Below are 18,098 nucleotides of genomic sequence, written 5' to 3'. Positions count from 1 at the left end.
GAGTTGACGGCCTTCTGAAATGTTCTTGGACCTTTGCTGCTGTGTGTGCTGAGATCTGCCAGGGCTGAGGGATCTGCCCAAAGACAGATCTGCCTGGCAAATACAGTAGTGAGAGATTGCCTTGGCTGGGCTTGCCGTGCCCATGGGCAGGCCAGGAAAGATCTGCCCTCTACCCTGAACCCTGACAGTAACAACAGAGAAGCTGCAGTTGATGCAAGACTGTTTTATTTCAAGTACAGCAAAGAACAGACAGGAGAAAGACACACTAGGCACAGGCTGAATCTCTCCACACGCATCCTGGGAGCTGCTCTTCCAGGCTGGGCTGGTGCAGGGGCTGCTGCCAAGAGGAGCAAGAGCCCGGAGGGACCATGCAGGAATTGGGAATGTGGGCACAGTCTGGAGCAAGGAGGGGCAGAGGGGCAGGTGACGTGAACAGGGTGGAGGAGCCAGTCTGAGGCAGTCTAGGGGCTACTGGGGTGTTGGACCTAGCAGGGCCAACAGGTGTTCCAAAGCTTCTTGCTGTAGCGGGGCAGGGCGCAAGGGCTGCAGGCGGGAGCAGCGTAGGCTCTGCCAAAGGTGCAGAGGCCCCCCGAGGCCTGGGTGGCGCCGGTGCCATAGAGGCCGCCCAGCCCCAGGGAGCCGCCAAAGGCCGGTGCTCCGGAGGAGCCCACCACGGCCTGCTGGGGGAAGGAGCTGAGGATGGGGCCGGGGAAGGTGACCACCACGGGTGGGGGCTGGATGAAGGCAGACGAGTCGGGGCACTGGCGGGCGCACAGCTCGTTGCAGCTCTCAGCGATGGGCTGGGGCACAGCCACGCTGGTCCTGGGTGGGCAGAGCTCAGCGCTGTTCTTGGGCGGGCACAGGTCGTAGCAGGACATCTTGGAGTGGGATGCGAGGGTGCTCTGCAAGAGAGGGTAGCCATGGCAGGAGAGCAGCCCAGGGCAGCAGCGCCCCGAGCAACAGGGGCCGGGGCTGGAGCAGGGAGCCACCAGCAGAAGCGCTGGAGCACTTACCCTTGTTCTGTTGGAAGAGAAGGTGGCCAGGGCACAGCTTGCTCCACTCTGGCCCAGGCAGGGCTTTTATAGCAGCCCCGGCATTGCTCATCTCCAGCCTGGCCAATCTGTACAGGGAACACTCCCTGCTGTTGCTGCTGACACCAGGGCTGTGTGGCCCCTGCCCCTCCCTGATTCAGCATCCCCCAGGTGCCAGCCCAGCACATCCCACTGCCCAAGAGATCTTGTCCTTCCTGGCACGTCAGATCCTTGATAAATGTAATGACATTCAGGAATGGACGCCAAGAACACCTGTCAGGGGCTGGAGCATCAGGGAGAGGAGTTTCAAGACCCTTAATCATGGAGAGGATTTGTGCATCACTGGACGGCCCAGAAGAAGCAGACCCCATCTGCTTACATTCAGAGCTCAGGGGATTGTGCAAGGATGGGATCACAAACATCGCCTGATCTTCCCAGTGTGTGGATAAGAGATGTCCATTAAGCTCAGGCTGATTCCAGCCCTGCCCCACCCCTTTGGACCATTAAATGTGATCCTGAAGCCCATTCCTGGATGCCATCCCTGCTATCAATTCCCTGGCGTGGCAGGAAGGACAAGATCACTTGGGCAGCGGGATGTGCTGGGCTGGCACCTGGGGGATGCTGACTCAGGGAGGGGCAGGGGCCACACAGCCCTGGTGTCAGCAGCAGCAGCAGCAGCAGGGAGTGTTCCCTGTGCAGATTGGCCAGGCTGGAGCTGAGCAATGCCCGGGCTGCTATAAAAGCCCTGTCTGGGCCAGAGTGGAGCAAGCTGTGCCCTGGCCACCTTCTTCTCCTCAGGAACAAGGGTAAGTGCACCAGCGCTTCTGCTGGTGGCTCCCTGCTCCAACCCCGGCCCCTGTGGCTCAGGTGCTGCTGCCCTGGGCTGCTCTCCTGCCATGGCTGCCCTCTCTTGCAGAGCACCCTCGCATCCCACTCCAAGATGTCCTGCTACGACCTGTGCCCACCTAGGACCAGCGCTGACCTGTGCCCAGTGCCCAGGACCAGCGTGGCTGTGCCTCAGCCCATCGCTGAGAGCTGCAACGAGCTGTGCGCCCGCCAGTGCCCCGACTCATCTGCCTTCATCCAGCCCCCGCCTGTGGTGGTCACCTTCCCCGGCCCCATCCTCAGCTCCTTCCCCCAGCAGGCCGTGGTGGGCTCCTCCGGAGCACCGGCCTTTGGCGGCTCCCTGGGGCTGGGTGGCCTCTATGGCACCGGCGCCACCCAGGCCTCGGGGGGCCTCTGCACCTTTGGCAGAGCCTACGCTGCTCCTGCCTGCAGCCCTTGCGCCCTGCCCCGCTACAGCAAGAAGCTCTGGGACACCTGCGGGCCCTGCTAGAGCCACCAGCAACAGCCCCAAAGGCCCTGGTGCCGCCTCAGCCCAGCATGGACACCTTGAGCTCTGCACAAGCTGCCCTGGCCTCCTGCAGCCCGTGACACCCAGCCTGCCTCTGGCCTGCCCACTGTGCCCCTTCCTGCCTTTCCTGCCCTTCTTGGTACAATAAAATTTTCCTGCATCCAATTACTGTCTCTTTGCCTCCTTTCCCAAATCATGTAAGTCTGCGAACAGGAGGAGTTCCAAGAGTGGGAGGGGAAATGTTGTTGGGGATTGTCAGGTCAATGGATGACTGAAGGGGAAGGTGACGGACATGAGGAATGGGGACAGAGGACAGCACTGTGGGCAAGAAAATGGGACTAAAATGGAGTCACAATCAAAAGATATCTAATGTTGGGAAGAAGCTTGGTTAGAAAAAGGAGGAGAAGGAGGAGAAGGAGGAGAAAGAGGAGAACGACGAAAAAGAGAAGGGGAAGGTGAAGTGGGATGGAGGGAAGAAGAAGAAGAAAGAGGAGAAGGAGGATAAGAAGAGGAAGGAGAATGTAAAGAAGAAAGACAAGAGGAAGTAGAAGAAGGAGAAGAAGAAAGAGAAGGCGGGAAACCAGGATTTGGACAAATATAAAGATGAGAGACTAAGACGTAGCAGGGAGAGGAGAAGGATTCGATGACAATGAAATTTAATGTACAGGGAAGAGTAATGGTGAAGTCTCTCTTTGACTTCAGTCCCAGATCCTTTAGCAGAGCCATGGTTGCACAGAGGGGCAGGTGTTCTGGTAGCCTTTGCCCTGGAATGGCTCCAAGCTCTGTCACCAACCCCACCACTCGCCAACACAACTGCACGTGTGTAAGAGCTCCTGGTCCAAGGGCCAGCAAGTTGGGGGATCTATCTGTCTTCAGGCAGAATGCTCGGAATGCCTTGTCCTTGTGCTTGTCCTTGTCCTTCTCCTTCACCTTCTCCTTCATCTTTTCCTCCCCCTTCTCCTTCTTCTCCTTCTCCTCCTACTCCTCCCTCTAATTCTTTTCCTGTGTCTTATTCTCCTTCTCCTAGTTCTCTCTCTCCTAAGATCTCTGGCTCCCAAAATTCTCCTTCGTGTCCTTCCACTTCCATTCTGACTTCAATTTCATCTACACTTCAACCTCCGTGACCCACCGCATCTTCAGTTTAACCTTCCCCTTCCTCTTAGATTTTCCATTTCCAGTGGTGACCCCAGCATCACCAATTCCCCTCCCACGCTTGGAACAGCCCCAGTCCAATGGATCTTCATTACTCCAGAAAAGGAGGCAAAGAAACAGGAATTGGATGCAGGAAAACTTTATTGTACCAAGAAGGGCGGGTGAGGCAGGGAGAAGAAGGGTGGTCAGGCTGGAGGAAGGCTGGGGGTCACGGGCTGCAGGAGGCCAGGGCAGCTTGTGCAGAGCTCAATTTCTCCATGCTGGACTGAAGCGGCGCCAGAGCCTTTGGGGCTGTTGCTGGTGGCTCTAGCAGGGCCCGCAGGTGTCCCAGAGCTTCTTGCTGTAGCGGGGCAGGGCGCAAGGGCTGCAGGCGGGAGCAGCGTAGGCTCTGCCAAAGGTGCAGAGGCCCCCCGAGGCCTGGGTGGCGCCGGTGCCATAGAGGCCACCCAGCCCCAGGGAGCCGCCAAAGGCCGGTGCTCCGGAGGAGCCCACCACGGCCTGCTGGGGGAAGGAGCTGAGGATGGGGCCGGGGAAGGTGACCACCACGGGTGGGGGCTGGATGAAGGCAGATGAGTCGGGGCACTGGCGGGCACACAGCTCGTTGCAGCTCTCAGCGATGGGCTGGGGCACAGCCACGCTGGTCCTGGGCACTGGGCACAGGTCAGCGCTGGTCCTGGGTGGGCACAGGTCGTAGCAGGACATCTTGGAGTGGGATGCGAGGGTGCTCTGCAAGAGAGGGCAGCCATGGCAGGACAGCAGCCCAGGGCAGCAGCCCCTGAGCCACAGGGGCTGGGGCTGGAGCAGGGAGCCACCAGCAGAAGCGCTGGCACACTTACCCTTGTTCCTGAGGAGGAGAAGGTGGCCAGGGCACTGCTTGATCCACTCTGGCCCAGGAAGGGCTTTTATAGCAGCCCGGGCATTGCTCAGCTCCATCCTGGCCAATCTGCACAGGGGACACTCCCTGCTGCTGCTGGTGCTGCTGACACCAGGGCTGTGTGGCCCCTGCCCCTCCCTGAGTCAGCATCCCCCACGTGCCAGCCCAGCACATCCCGCTGCCCAAGCGATCTTGTCCTTCCTGCCACGTCATTTCCTTGAGAGCTGAGATCGCACCCAGGGCTTCAGGATCACATTTAATGGTCCAAAGGGGTGGGGCAGGGCTGAATTCAGCCTGGGCCATATGGACATCTTCTCTGTTCTTTGCTCTATGACTATCAGGCCTGACAGGAGAAATTTGTAATCTCAGCATTGTGGAACCCCTTGGTACTGAAGGCAAATAAATGGGATCTGGTTCTGGTGGGCTCCCCTGTAATAACCTGATTGCTTCCTTGGTGAAGATTCCTGCAAATCCTGCCCCTGATGCTCCCGGGATGGCACGGATGGCACCCAGGAAAGGGCTCCAGGAACACCTTTAATGGTCCAAATGGGTGGGGCAGGGCTGGAATCAGCCTGAGCCAGATAGACATCTCTGCTTTTTGCCCTATGAAGATCACACCTAACAGGAGAAGTCTTTGTTCCCAGCCTCATGGAAGACCCTGGGTAAAGAGTACTAGACGATGGGATGTGGGTGTTGCTGGAACCCATTCCTGGGTGCCATCCCTGCTATCAAGGATCTGACGTGGCAGGAAGGACAAGATCCTTGGGCAGCGGGATGTGCTGGGCTGGCACCTGGGGGATGCTGACTCAGGGAGGGGCAGTGGCCGCACAGCCCTGGTGTCAGCAGCACCAGCAGCAGCAGCAGCAGCAGAAGGGAGTGTTCCCTGTGCAGATTGGCCAGGCTGGAGCTGAGCAATGCCAGGGCTGCTATAAAAGCCCTGCCTGGGCCCGAGTGGATCAAGCTGTGCCCTGGCCACCTTCTCCTCCTCAGGAACAAGGGTAAGTGTGCCAGCGCTTCTGCTGGTGGCTCCCTTCTCCAACCCCGACCCCTGTGGCTCAGGCGCTGCTGCCCTGGGCTGCTCTCCTGCCATGGCTACGCTCTCTTGCAGAGCACCCTCGCATCCCACTCCAAGATGTCCTGCTACGACCTGTGCCCACCCAGGACCAGCGCTGACCTGTGCCCACCCAGGACCAGCGTGGCTGTGCCCCAGCCCATCGCTGAGAGCTGCAACGAGCTGTGCGCCCGCCAGTGCCCTGACTCGTCTGCCTTCATCCAGCCCCCACCCGTGGTGGTCACCTTCCCCGGCCCCATCCTCAGCTCCTTCCCCCAGCAGGCCGTGGTGGGCTCCTCCGGAGCACCGGCCTTTGGCGGCTCCCTTGGGCTGGGTGGCCTCTATGGCACCGGCGCCACCCAGGCCTCGGGGGGCCTCTGCACCTTTGGCAGAGCCTACGCTGCTCCCGCCTGCAGCCCTTGCACCCTGCCCCGCTACAGCAAGAAGCTCTGGGACACCTGCGGGCCCTGCTAGAGCCACCAGCAACAGCCCCAAAGGCCCTGGCGCCGCCTCAGCCCAGCATGGAGAAATTGAGCTTTGCACAAGCTGCCTTGGCCTCCTGCAGCCCGTGACACCCAGCCTGCCTCCGGCCTGCCCAACCTCCCTCTTCCTGCCTCCCCTGCCCTTCTTCATGCAATAAAGTTTTCCTGCATCCAATTCCTGTTTCTTTGCCTCCCTTTCTGGAGTCATGATTACCCTTGGTGAAGGGGGAGTTTTAAGTGTGGGAGTGTAATCAGAGATCCTTGTATGGCTCAAGGGAATGCAAAATCTAAGAGGAAGGGGAAGGTTGAACAGAAGATGGTGTGGGTTGTCGCAGGTTGAACTGGAGATCACTATTAAATAAAAGGCACAGTGGAGGGATACGAAGGAGATCTTTGGGAACCGGAGATGTTAGGAGAGAGAGAACTAAGAGAAGAGAATGAGACTCAGGACGAGAAACAGAGGCAGGAGGAGAAGGAGAGGGAGAAGGAGAAGGACAACGACAACGACAAAGACAACAACAACAAGGAGCTCTGAGCACTCTGCCTCAAAACATACGAATATCCTCTTGCGTGATGACACCTTACAGACCTGCAGGGGGCCTTTACAGTTCGGCAGCCTTGCTGACAATGAGTAGGATTGACACCACAGCTAGTAGCCATCCAGGGGCAAAGGCTGTCAGTGCTCCAGTGCCTCTGTAATAGACTTGGCTCCGCTAAAGAACCAGAGATGGAAATCAGAGAGAAACTTGCCCATCCCTACACTGTGTACATAAAATTTCCCCATCATCAGCTCCTTCTTTTTTTCTTGTTTACGCTTTCTCCTTTTCTTTCACTCTCTTCCTTTCTCTTTCTTTCTTTCTCTTCCTTTATTTTCCTTTCTCTTTCCTTGTCTTTGTTTTTGTCTTTGTCTTTCTCTTGCTCTTGCTCTTGCTCCTGATCTTGTTGTTTTTTTTATTTCTTTGCCTCCTTGTGTCGCATTATTTGTTTCCTCTTCTCCTTCGCCTTTTCCTTTTCGTCCTCTCTCAAAGCCAAACCCTTCCAACAGTATTTTATCTTCTGATTCCCTTTCCGCTTTGGTTTCATTTTCTTCTCCATGTCAAAACCCTCTGTCCTCTTCCAATTTGTCTTTTTTCATCCCCATCACCTTCCAGTTTTCACAGCTCCGATTACTCCCCAACAGCAATTCCCCTCCCAATCTTGGAACTCCCCCATCCCCAGGGAAATCCACGACTCCAGAAAAGGTGGCAAAGAGACAGAAATCGGATGCAGGAAAACTTTATTGTACCAAGAAGGGCAGGAGAGGCAGGGAGAGGGAAGGCGGGCAGGCCAGAAGCAGACCGGGTGTCATGGGCTGCAGGAGGCCAGGGCAGCTTGTGCAGAGCTCAATTTCTCCATGCTGGGCTGAGGCGGTGCCACGGCCTTTGGGGCTGTTGCTGGTGGCTCTAGCAGGGCCCGCAGGTGTCCCAGAGCTTCTTGCTGTAGCGGGGCAGGGCGCAAGGGCTGCAGGCGGGAGCAGCGTAGGCTCTGCCAAAGGTGCAGAGGCCCCCCGAGGCCTGGGTGGCGCCGGTGCCATAGAGGCCGCCCAGCCCCAGGGAGCCGCCAAAGGCCGGTGCTCCAGAGGAGCCCACCACGGCCTGCTGGGGGAAGGAGCTGAGGATGGGGCCGGGGAAGGTGACCACCACGGGCGGGGGCTGGATGAAGGCAGACGAGTCGGGGCACTGGCGGGCGCACAGCTCATTGCAGCTCTCAGCGATGGGCTGGGGCACAGCCACGCTGGTCCTGGGCACTGGGCACAGCTCAGCGCTGGTCCTGGGCGGGCACAGGTCGTAGCAGGACATCTTGGAGTGGGATGCGAGGGTGCTCTGCAAGAGAGGGCAGCCATGGCAGGAGAGCAGCCCAGGGCAGCAGCGCCTGAGCCACAGGGGCTGGGGCTGGAGCAGGGAGCCGCCAGCAGAAGCGCTGGCGCACTTACCCTTGTTCCTGAGGAGGAGAAGGTGGCCAGGGCACTGCTTGCTCCACTCTGGCCCAGGCAGGGCTTTTATAGCAGCCCGGGCATTGCTCAGCTCCATCCTGGCCAATCTGCACAGGGGACACTCCCTGCTGCTGCTGGTGCTGCTGACACCAGGGCTGTGTGGCCCCTGCCCCTCCCTGAGTCAGCAACTCCTAGGTGCCAGCCCAGCACATGCCTTTGCCCAAGTGATCTTGTCCTTCCTGCGATGTCAGATCCTTGATAGCTGGGATGGCACTTAGGTTAGAGGGACACCTTACTGGGACTGGAGCATGTGGATCAGGAATGGCAGAAGCTCTCAAGATGGAGAGCATCTCTGCATCACAGGAGAGCCCAGCATAACCACACGCCATCTTCCAGCAGTCTTTACCCAGGGGCTTCCATGAGACTGGGAACAAAGGCTTGTCCAGTCAGGCCTGATCATCTTAGGGCAAAGAGCAGAGATGTCCTTCTGGGCCAGGCTGATTCCAGCCCTGCCCCACCCCTTTGGACCATTAAATGTGATCCTGGAGCCCTTGGTGCCATCCTGGCTATCAAGGATCTGACGTGTCAGGAAGGCCAAGATGACTTGGGCAGCGGGCTGTGCTGGGCTGGCACGTGGGGGATGCTGACTCAGGCAGGGGCAGGGGCCACTCAGCCCTGGTGTCAGCAGCACCAGCAGCAGCAGGGAGTGTCCCCTGTGCAGATTGGCCAGGATGGAGCTGAGCAATGCCGGGGCTGCTATAAAAGCCCTGCCTGGGCCAGAGTGGAGCAAGCAGTGCCCTGGCCACCTTCTCCTCCTCGGGAACAAGGGTAAGTGTGCCAGCGCTTCTGCTGGCGGCTCCCTGCTCCAGCCCTGGCCCCTGTGGCTCAGGCGCTGCTGCCCTGGGCTGCTCTCCTGCCATGGCTGCCCTCTCTTGCAGAGCACCCTCGCATCCCACTCCAAGATGTCCTGCTACGACCTGTGCCCACCCAGGACCAGCGCTGACCTGTGCCCAGTGCCCAGGACCAGCGTGGCTGTGCCCCAGCCCATCGCTGAGAGCTGCAACGAGCTGTGCGCCCGCCAGTGCCCTGACTCGTCTGCCTTCATCCAGCCCCCACCCGTGGTGGTCACCTTCCCCGGCCCCATCCTCAGCTCCTTCCCCCAGCAGGCCGTGGTGGGCTCCTCCGGAGCACCGGCCTTTGGCGGCTCCCTGGGGCTGGGCGGCCTCTATGGCACCGGCGCCACCCAGGCCTCGGGGGGCCTCTGCACCTTTGGCAGAGCCTACGCTGCTCCCGCCTGCAGCCCTTGCGCCCTGCCCCGCTACAGCAAGAAGCTCTGGGACACCTGCGGGCCCTGCTAGAGCCACCAGCAACAGCCCCAAAGGCTCTGGCGCCGCCTCAGCCCAGCATGGAGAAATTGAGCTCTGCACAAGCTGCCCTGGCCTCCTGCAGCCTCTGACACCCAGCCTTCCTCTGGCCTGCCCACTATGCCCCTTCCTGCCTTTCCTGCCCTTCTTGGTACAATAAAGTTTTCCTGCATCCAATTCCTGTCTCTCTGTGTGTTTTTGTGGAATTTTGTTCCCTCATCACCTTGAGGGTTGATTCTGATTCCTCCGTTTTTCACCAGGTCGCATCGTACGGTTTTATCTCATTGAGAGTTCAGGTGACTTCCACTTTGTTAATACCACTTCATGTTCTACCCCTTGTTTTACTCAGGATTAATTCCAATCTATTTTCCTGGATTCACTCTGTCTGTCAGACAGGCAGGGGCATGTTTCCAGTGAAAGGGAAATTGGGTGTGCTCTTTCCCTTGGTTTTACAGCTTGTGCTTATGTTAGGATGACTCTTGGGTACTTCATGTTTTCAGTGTATTCACTTCAGAGCATGTAAAGGTCACAGGGACCTCTGGGACACTCATGGTCACAGCAGGAACTGATGTCTCCAGGCTTTGAGGGTACAAAATCCCAACGTGACCTTTGTTCGTCCTTCCTTGGAGGCGCCATCTGGTGCTGCAATTCTATTTATGCAGTGTGATTAAATTATTTTAACCATTGAGAGGTCTGAGACTCTGCTTGGAATATGGTCACTGAAACCAATGTTGGCTCAGATGGTTCCGCTGCGTGAGATCTTCAGTGCCCTGGGCTAGTTAACAACATGGAGATCGGTCCTAGATTGGACTCAATGATGTTGTAGGAGTTTTCCTGGTTCCTGACATGCTGAGGTGGCTCCTGGAAGGTGGCACAGGAAAGTTTCCTTGCCATTGCACCACCTCCTTTCCCCACAGTCAGCAGTTACCCAGCTCTGCCCTGTCCCATGATGGTCACTCCGTTACTGCTGCTCCCAGCAGTTCAGCCACCCCGTTTTTCTAGTCTGAAACTCTGATTCCCTCCTGCTCAGCGCCACTCAGCTTCCTGTTATCAGGGCTCCCAAAACATGTGCCAATGTCAGGAACGGAGATGAATAATTAGAGGTTTTTCGGAATCCTTGAGTAACGAATGGGGTGAACTCCCTCCACCCCGTAACTCCTGAGTAGACACTGAGAGAAAGGTCAGCCCTTTGCTGGGTTTTGCAATCAGACATGAGCTCACTCCGAGCAGGCATCCAGCCCAAATTAAAGGTGTGTAATCATTGCTCCCTAAGTGTTAATGGCTTTCTTCTGGGGCGTTATCTTGGGCTGAGCACTTGTCTGACACAACAGTTAATTAGGCTGCTCCCTGCCTGGCACGGCCAGGCTGAGAGGATCAGGTGAAATTTGGCAGTCACAGCTCAGGTGTTCGGCTGGGCTCATGATTTATACCCAAGCACCTCTTGGTGGCTGTGGGTGGAAGCAAAGATCAGAAGAGAAACGGAGGGAAAAGCATCGGCGTTTTGGAAAGTTGTTCCAGGAGCTGGATGAGAGGAAAGGAGACAGGGAGGATGAAGCAAGGAGAGAGAGGAGAACATGCCAGGGGAGAGATTTGGAGATGCAGCAGGGGGTGTTCAGGTTGGACATGGGAATTTCCTCCTGGAAAGGTCAGTCAGACCTTGGAACGGGCTCAGGAAGTTTTGGAATTCTCATCCCTTGAGATGTCCAAGGAACTCCTGGATGTTGGGCTTGGTGACCAGGTGGGGATCCAGCTTGAATGATCTCAGAGGTCTTTTCCAACCTAAACAATTCTGTGGGTTTTTTTAGTGAAAATATTCTCAAATAAGTGTTTGTTTACCCATAAAAATTAAGTCTTGTTTTGTGAAAATAAAAGCAGCATTCACAGGTACCATGGACTAATTTCAATTTCAATTTATTACTTATGGCCATCTGACAGATCCAGTCCAATACAAGGAAGAATATTGAAATTACCCATAAAAAATAAGATTTGCTGTTCTTTGACACGGATCAAGGTAATTTCTTTGAGAGAGTCCCAGTGAAGGAAGAGGTAAATCCTCTCTAATGCATCAGTCCATGTTCTTTTTGCCTCACCTGTTGACAGGTTCAGCCAAACCTTCCCCGAGGCAACTTTATCACGGCAGTGATTAACGAAAAAAGAGAACGTAGTGCCTCATCTTTGCTCGTCAGATACCTATCTCGAAAATTGTTTCCCTTTGTTCTCCTTCCTCCGCTCATTCCTTTTCAGAACGTGCTTTGGCAGAACTTCAGGGGGTATTTTTTAGCTCTGTCTTTGAAGGCAGTTGGATGATTCCTAATACGTTGCCTGGAAGATGTAAAATCAAAAGGAATTCCAGCACTAAATTAAAGATTTAAAAAAAAAAACCTATGGAATATTCTGGGTTGGAAGGGCCACACGGGGATTGAGTCCAACTCCTGGCCCTGCACAGGCACCCCAGGAATCCCACCCTGTGCCTGAAACCTCTGTCCTTGAGCTCTGGCAGCCTTGGGGACATGACATTTCCCTATCACAGCACCAAACTGGATGGAAATAGTTGGAATAACTACTGGAACTCTGACAACTGGAATAATCAGTGTGAGGCAGAGAGGACTCTCAGCTGCAAGTCTGACCTGAAGAATCTCAGTCTGGTTCTGACAGGGAGGAATCCCACTCTGGAAAACTTGAATTTTCAGAAAAAACAAAGACAGGTGTTGGATGCAGGATTTTTTATTGCAAGGGCAGGGAAGATGGCATTAGACAAGGACACGGGAGGCAAAGACAAGCAGGTTATTCCTCACTAGAGCTGCTCCCTCAGCCCTGTGGCAGGAGGCAGCAGTTTCAGGCAGAAGCCAGCGGATGGTGGAGCCGCACATTTGGCCAGTGGAAGGGGCGGGGAAGAGGAGACTGAACAATGGAAGGAGGAAACAAAAAGGAGAATTTCTAGAGGAGTTCTGTCTCCATGATCTGAAGTGAAGTTCTGACACTCTGCCCCATCCTCAGGAGCTCAGGTGAGGATCCACTGGTGTTGTTTGCCGAGTTGAGGGATTTTTCCTTTGGGTTTAGCAGGAGCCGCAGCTGCCACGGCGGTAGCGGCCGAAGCGGGAGGACCGAGAGCCGCAGGAGCCAAAGGATCTCCCAAAGCCATACAGACCCCGGTAACCCAGGGAGGAGCCCCCACAGGACCCCAGACCCCCAAAGCCCAGTGAGGAGCCCCCATAGCCCCACAGACCCCCATAGCCCAGGGATCCGTAACCCCCATAGCCCCCAAAGCCAAATCCCCCATAACCGCCAGAGCCAAATCCTCCATAGCCCCCGGAGGCCCCAGAGGCGGCGAGGACGGGAGCTCCAGCAGATCCCACCACGGAATCCTGAGGGAAGGAGCTGAGGATGGGGCCGGGGAAGGTGACCACCACGGCAGGAGGCTGGATCACGGTGGTGGAGTCGGGGCACTGGCGGACGCACGGCTCGTTCCCGCTGTCAGCCAGGGGCTGGGGCCGGAGGACACCGCCGGCACCGATGAGGCCGGAGCCACCGAAGAGGCCGGAGCCACCAATGAGGCCGGAGCCACCCATGGAGCACAGGTCATAGCAGGACATCTTGCAGGGGTGGAGGTTGATCTGCAAGAGTTGATTGGAGCAATTACAAGATGTTATTTACAAAGAGAAAAGTACTCTGGAGCTGGCTGTCTTTCCCCAGGCAGGAGAGCTTTGAAGCGCTGGAATTTCCCCATGTCTCTTAAAGATGAAAATTGGATAAGAACAATTATTTTTTCTTAAATTGTAAGAACAAAAATGATTTGCTGGGGCATTTTGGTGAGTCAGGGGATCAACAAGGAGTGGGACTCTGCTCCAGGAGTAGAGCGTGTTGTTATTCAGGATTTCATGACTCCGGCTCCTCATTCCCACTGATCTCCTTTGTGCTGATCCTTGTCTAAACAGGGATTATAACTCATTGTCTGTTCAGATTTGCTCAGTAGCTTCTTGGATGAGACCATTACAAGGGAATTGCAAAGATGGTTGTCCCAAATTTCCAAACATTGAATCAGGGCTTTGAGATCCCTACAATGAGCTTAACACCCCAGAATTTTGATTTTGGGCCACAAACTCTTGAAAACTTCTCACACCAAACCATTTGCCCTCATTAACTTGGAGAAATCCAGCACTCCGCATTTCAGCTGTTTAAGTTCCCTCCAAGATCCCTTTTAATCTTAAATAAATCTAATACAGAGCGTTTTAAGCAGTTCTCAATTCTTCTCTTTGTCCTACTCCAAGCCAGTCTCTTGGGGTGTTCATGCCCATTTATCTTGAATTAAAAGCATTTCACTTGATTTGGAATAGAACAAACTGCATCTAATGGCAGGTTTGCCTCTAAACTCAACATTTCCCTGTGAAACAGGAAGATTTAAACTTTCCACATAATTTCCAGTTGCCCATTTAACCAAACAGAGGATAGGAAAAAACATTGAACCTTTCACATTATGGATACAACTGGTGTAGGCAACCCAACATCCAAGAGAATTTTCTAGTAAGAAATTTTCGGTTTGGTTTGGAACAGAGCTCCAGCCTCGAAATCAGAGAGCAGCCTTCCATAAAGTTTTCGCAAGGTTTATCTCTTCACCTAAAATTTTGCCTATGAGTTCCCAATGGAAGAGAGCACCCCGAATGAATTGTAGAGCAAAGAGAGATTCCAAAAGCAGCAAAGAGCAATTCCAGAAGCAGCAAAGAGCAGCTCCAGACTTACCAAGTCGTTGAGAAGAACGAGTGAAGGGAGGATGTTTGGGAGAACCCCAAGTGTAGACGGCTTTTATACAGTTCAGACTTGCCTCAGGGCTCACAGGAGCTCATTAGTTGACACAGAACATTTCTTTGTATTGATTGCTCTTCAAAGTGATGAAATTGCCGCTCTTTGTGTTTATTCTTGATTTCAAATGGCACCTTATGTCACGTGAGGTCCTTTGATCCGGAACGCTGATGGATGGAATTGGTGCATCTTTCATCCTAAAACATGATTCATGAATTCGTGGCAGTTTTCTTGGGTGACACCATGTACTGAGCCATTTAAATGCAAATATTTTTGTCCTGTCTTATAAGACAATTCTGCTCAGACATTTACAGAAATTATGAAACTCTTAGAATAGTTTGGGGACACAAATATCCAGAAAAGTCTTATGTTTTTTCCAACCCTTAAGCCACAGTTTAAACCTGAGTTTAGTTCTGAAGGGAGAGATATTTATGATTTTAAGGATTAGAGTGGAAAACTCAAAATAATCAGAGAGTACATTGAAATAATAATCAAATTTATGTTTTATCTAGACGGTTCCAACTCTGGAAGTGTTCAAGGCTGGTTTGGATCAACCTGGGACAGTCAAAGTTGTCCCTGTCCATGACAGGGGTTGGAACAAGAGGGTCTTTGAGGTCCCCGCCAATTTTAAACCATTCCATGATTCTATATAGGAGAAATCCCAAATTTAGCTGTAGTGGAAATAAAATCCTTTTGTTTTTAGAGAGGATCTTGCAGCTAATGCCATCCTTGTTGTGTCTTTCAGCACAGAGCAATTACAATGTGAGAATCTGCTGGGAAAAGCAAATGTTGGATTTGCTGAGGTTTCTCTCTCTGTTTACACCATGATCTTCCTACTCTATCATTATCATTGTTATCATAATCACCCACATGGTTATCTTCACACCATGTATTATTTATAAATTATGAGCTTTTTCAAATCTGAAGATACACATGGGGAGTTCCTGAGCCATTATCCTAGAAAAAAAAATTCATGTTGAAGTTTTACAAGAACATTCCAAGGGATTTTCAAGCACCTCTTGAACATCCATTACTGACTTATTCCTACTCATCAGAGTTATATAAAATCTGTGCCTGAGTGTAAACACCCCACAATTATAAGATTATCTCATTAAAATGCATAAATTGAGGCCACTTGAGTTTCTCCCATAATCAGCTCTTGGTTTATAAAATTGACCTTCCTGTCTTTGACCTTAAGAATAAAATATATTTTTCTTTATTTAATACACAGAATGTTGTGTCTCTAACATGTAAAAATAGGAGGAGAAAGCATGAGAAAGGAAAGGAAAGCTTGATAAAACAACTCCAAAAACTCAATTTCCATGGAATTGTGGCTGCCAGGTGAAATATTTCTCTGTTTCCAGGGATTGAAAGAGAGCAAGAGGAGAGTTTACAAAGGAACATGGGGAGACACTTCTTCTGAGGGTTGAATTGGCAGGAAAAGAGGGATTGGATTCAAACTGACAGAGAGGAGGTTTAGATGGTATATTGGGCAGGAATTGCTCCCTGTGAGGGTGGGGAGACCCTGGCACAGGATATTCCAGGGATTCCCCATCTCCGGAAGTGTCCAAAGCCGGGATGGACGAGGCTTGGAGCACTCTGGTCTATGGAAGGTGCCCCTGGATGATCTTTAAAGTCTTTTTTAACCCAAACCATTCCATGATAGCATTTTATGGTATAAAATCCATTCAAAGATGCTCCCGACTGTCGTGTTTGCCTTGCCTTGAGTGGGTGGAGGGAGAAATGCTGAGCCTACAGAACCAAAGTTTTTCCCTTTGTTCTTTGTCCCCAGTCCTCATTTGAGTCCCTAAAAGAAGCTCCATTGTCTCCGCGTCTCCTGTTGATCTCACTCAGGGACCTTTGCCTGGACAAAACCATGAGTGTCCTTCAATCACCCTAATTATGAGGGACTCATAAATAAATCAAGTCAGCTTTATTTCCTCCCCTAACGCCAAGGAAAGCAATGGGATCATAAAAAATAATTCACCACATAAAGCCTGGAGACAATAGAGGTCTGGGGTGGAATGTGCAGCTCACGCTATGTGTGGGTTTGGAGTGCACCAGCAATAAGCAAAGATAATTTCGGCACTTTGGGGAATTATGTGGCCTGCAATTTGGGGTTGGGACCTAATTATGAGCTGGCACATCAGGTGCCCAGTGCCCTGTGGGCAAGCAGGGAGCTCTATAAAAGGCATCTGCACCAGGTCCTTCCATCCACTTGTCTCACCTGTTCTGCATTCGTGAACCAGGTAAGACACTTTTGTCTCGAACTTCTCTAAACTGAGCTTCCAGTCAAGAAATCTGGTTGGGGTCAGGCTGCTGCTGCTCTGTAGGATATTTGGTGCCTAATTTCTCATTTATCTCTATGTCTTTTAAGGGAGAGATTCACTGAGTGGTGCTGAACCCCAAACTTGTATTATTTACCACTCCAAAGGGTTCTTTGTATTTTAGGAGATGAATAACCTGTATATGTGGCTACATTTGGTAGCCACAAAACGCAGAGTTTTGCTGAGTTTGTAACAGGAAAGATAAAATCTGAGTAGAAATCATCAGCTAAGAGTAATGTAATGCTGATGAAATTATCTGGTTTGGAAATTCAAAGATACAACTGAGGAGTACAGACTGTGTTGCAGTGAAGTCAAGAGTAGCTTGAAGATCACAGCCATAGGAAAAACAAGAAGAGGAAACACATTTACTTCCCAGATTTATTACTGATACCATTAGGACTGCTTCAGCACAGCCTGAAGTTTGCTATTCCTTTAAAATTAATACAAATTAACACTTTCCACAGATTAACCTCCATCCCTACAAGATGTCCTGCTATGACCTGTGCTCCATGGGTGGCTCCAGCCTCATTGGTGGCTCCGGCCTCATTGGTGGCTCCGGCCTCTTCGGTGGCTCCGGCCTCATCGGTGCCGGCGGCGTCCTCCGGCCCCAGCCTCTGGCTGACAGCGGGAACGAGCCGTGCGTCCGCCAGTGCCCCGACTCCACCACCGTGATCCAGCCTCCCGCCGTGGTGGTCACCTTCCCCGGCCCCATCCTCAGCTCCTTCCCTCAGGATTCCGTGGTGGGATCTGCTGGAGCTCCCGTCCTTGCCGCCTCTGGGGCCTCCGGGGGCTATGGAGGATTTGGCTCTGGCGGTTATGGGGGATTTGGCTTTGGGGGCTATGGGGGTTACGGATCCCTGGGCTATGGGGGTCTGTGGGGCTATGGGGGCTCCTCACTGGGCTTTGGGGGTCTGGGGTCCTGTGGGGGCTCCTCCCTGGGTTACCGGGGTCTGTATGGCTTTGGGAGATCCTTTGGCTCCTGCGGCTCTCGGTCCTCCCGCTTTGGCCGCTACCGCCGTGGCAGCTGCGGCTCCTGCTAAACCCGAAGGAAGAATCCCAAGAGAGGTCTCGCCAGCAGATGAAATGTGATGGTTTCACAGCCACAGAGCTTGGAACTACTGCTGCTCCATCTCAACACCACGGATTTGTAGCTGTTCAGCCTCTTTTGGATTTCTGCTCTTTCAGCTTCTGCCTTAATGCTTCTCCCGCCCCATTTCTGTGCTGTCTGGGGTAAATATGGAACAAAAGGGCTCAAAGTGGGTCCTGTTTGTTCACATCAACATTTGGGATTTGGAAGAGAACCCTGAATCAGCCACATGTGAATGTGCCTTTGGCTGGAGAAGAGCTTCCTGCTTCTTGGAGACTCTGCAAATGCATCGCTTTGCTTGCTTTCAATAAAACTTTATTGAATCAAATTTGCCATGTTCTGGTGGTCTTTTTTCCTGTTCTCACCATTGCTATTTGCCTTTGGAGAAGCCTCACCTGTGCAGGTGTCAGTAATAACCTAAAATATCCTGGAATCATGGAATGTTTGGTGTAAGAGCCGAAAAGAGGGATGGGGGGACTTCAGGCAGCTCTCCAAAATGCAGTTTATTCCATCCAAGACATTTCAGCAGTCCAGGGTTGTGGATGACAGAGCCTGTGCCTACAGCTGTCAGCTCCAGCTGCAGGCAGGCCTGGAGACCCTTAGTTTT

General features: G+C 53.2%; 3 protein-coding genes and 5 pseudogenes across 3 annotated transcripts; 4 read left to right on the top strand and 4 right to left on the bottom strand.

Moving 5' to 3' along the window:
- Positions 1 to 485: 485 nt before the first annotated feature.
- Positions 486 to 904, bottom strand: LOC128948865 (scale keratin-like). Its single transcript, XM_054293627.1, has one exon. The coding sequence runs from the start codon at positions 876 to 878 to the stop codon at positions 486 to 488; it is 393 nt and encodes a 130-aa protein (XP_054149602.1). The 5' UTR covers positions 879 to 904.
- A 1,023-nt stretch (positions 905 to 1,927) lies between these two features.
- On the top strand, positions 1,928 to 2,367 carry LOC128948825 (scale keratin-like; annotated as a pseudogene).
- A 1,476-nt stretch (positions 2,368 to 3,843) lies between these two features.
- Positions 3,844 to 4,283, bottom strand: LOC128948824 (scale keratin-like; annotated as a pseudogene).
- A 1,216-nt stretch (positions 4,284 to 5,499) lies between these two features.
- LOC128948822 (scale keratin-like) lies at positions 5,500 to 5,936 on the top strand (annotated as a pseudogene).
- A 1,450-nt stretch (positions 5,937 to 7,386) lies between these two features.
- On the bottom strand, positions 7,387 to 7,826 carry LOC128948821 (scale keratin-like; annotated as a pseudogene).
- An 821-nt stretch (positions 7,827 to 8,647) lies between these two features.
- LOC128948820 (scale keratin-like) lies at positions 8,648 to 9,274 on the top strand (annotated as a pseudogene).
- A 3,062-nt stretch (positions 9,275 to 12,336) lies between these two features.
- LOC128948805 (scale keratin-like) lies at positions 12,337 to 12,873 on the bottom strand. The gene is made up of 2 exons (XM_054293581.1): positions 12,840 to 12,873; positions 12,337 to 12,782 (listed from the first exon to the last, which is right to left on the bottom strand). The coding sequence occupies exons 1-2, from the start codon at positions 12,871 to 12,873 to the stop codon at positions 12,337 to 12,339; spliced, it is 480 nt and encodes a 159-aa protein (XP_054149556.1).
- A 4,016-nt stretch (positions 12,874 to 16,889) lies between these two features.
- On the top strand, positions 16,890 to 17,444 carry LOC128948804 (scale keratin-like). Its single transcript, XM_054293580.1, has 2 exons — positions 16,890 to 16,911; positions 16,987 to 17,444. The coding sequence occupies exons 1-2, from the start codon at positions 16,890 to 16,892 to the stop codon at positions 17,442 to 17,444; spliced, it is 480 nt and encodes a 159-aa protein (XP_054149555.1).
- Positions 17,445 to 18,098: the final 654 nt, after the last annotated feature.

The sequence above is a fragment of the Melozone crissalis genome, unplaced genomic scaffold (genome assembly GCF_028551555.1).
Source record: "Melozone crissalis strain CALT ecotype California unplaced genomic scaffold, PUWL_Pcris_2 ptg000161l_1, whole genome shotgun sequence".
NCBI classification, from domain to species: Eukaryota; Metazoa; Chordata; class Aves; order Passeriformes; family Passerellidae; genus Melozone; species Melozone crissalis.
The sequence above is the reverse complement of the archived record's forward strand: the minus strand, read 5'-3'. Positions and strand labels throughout refer to the sequence as shown.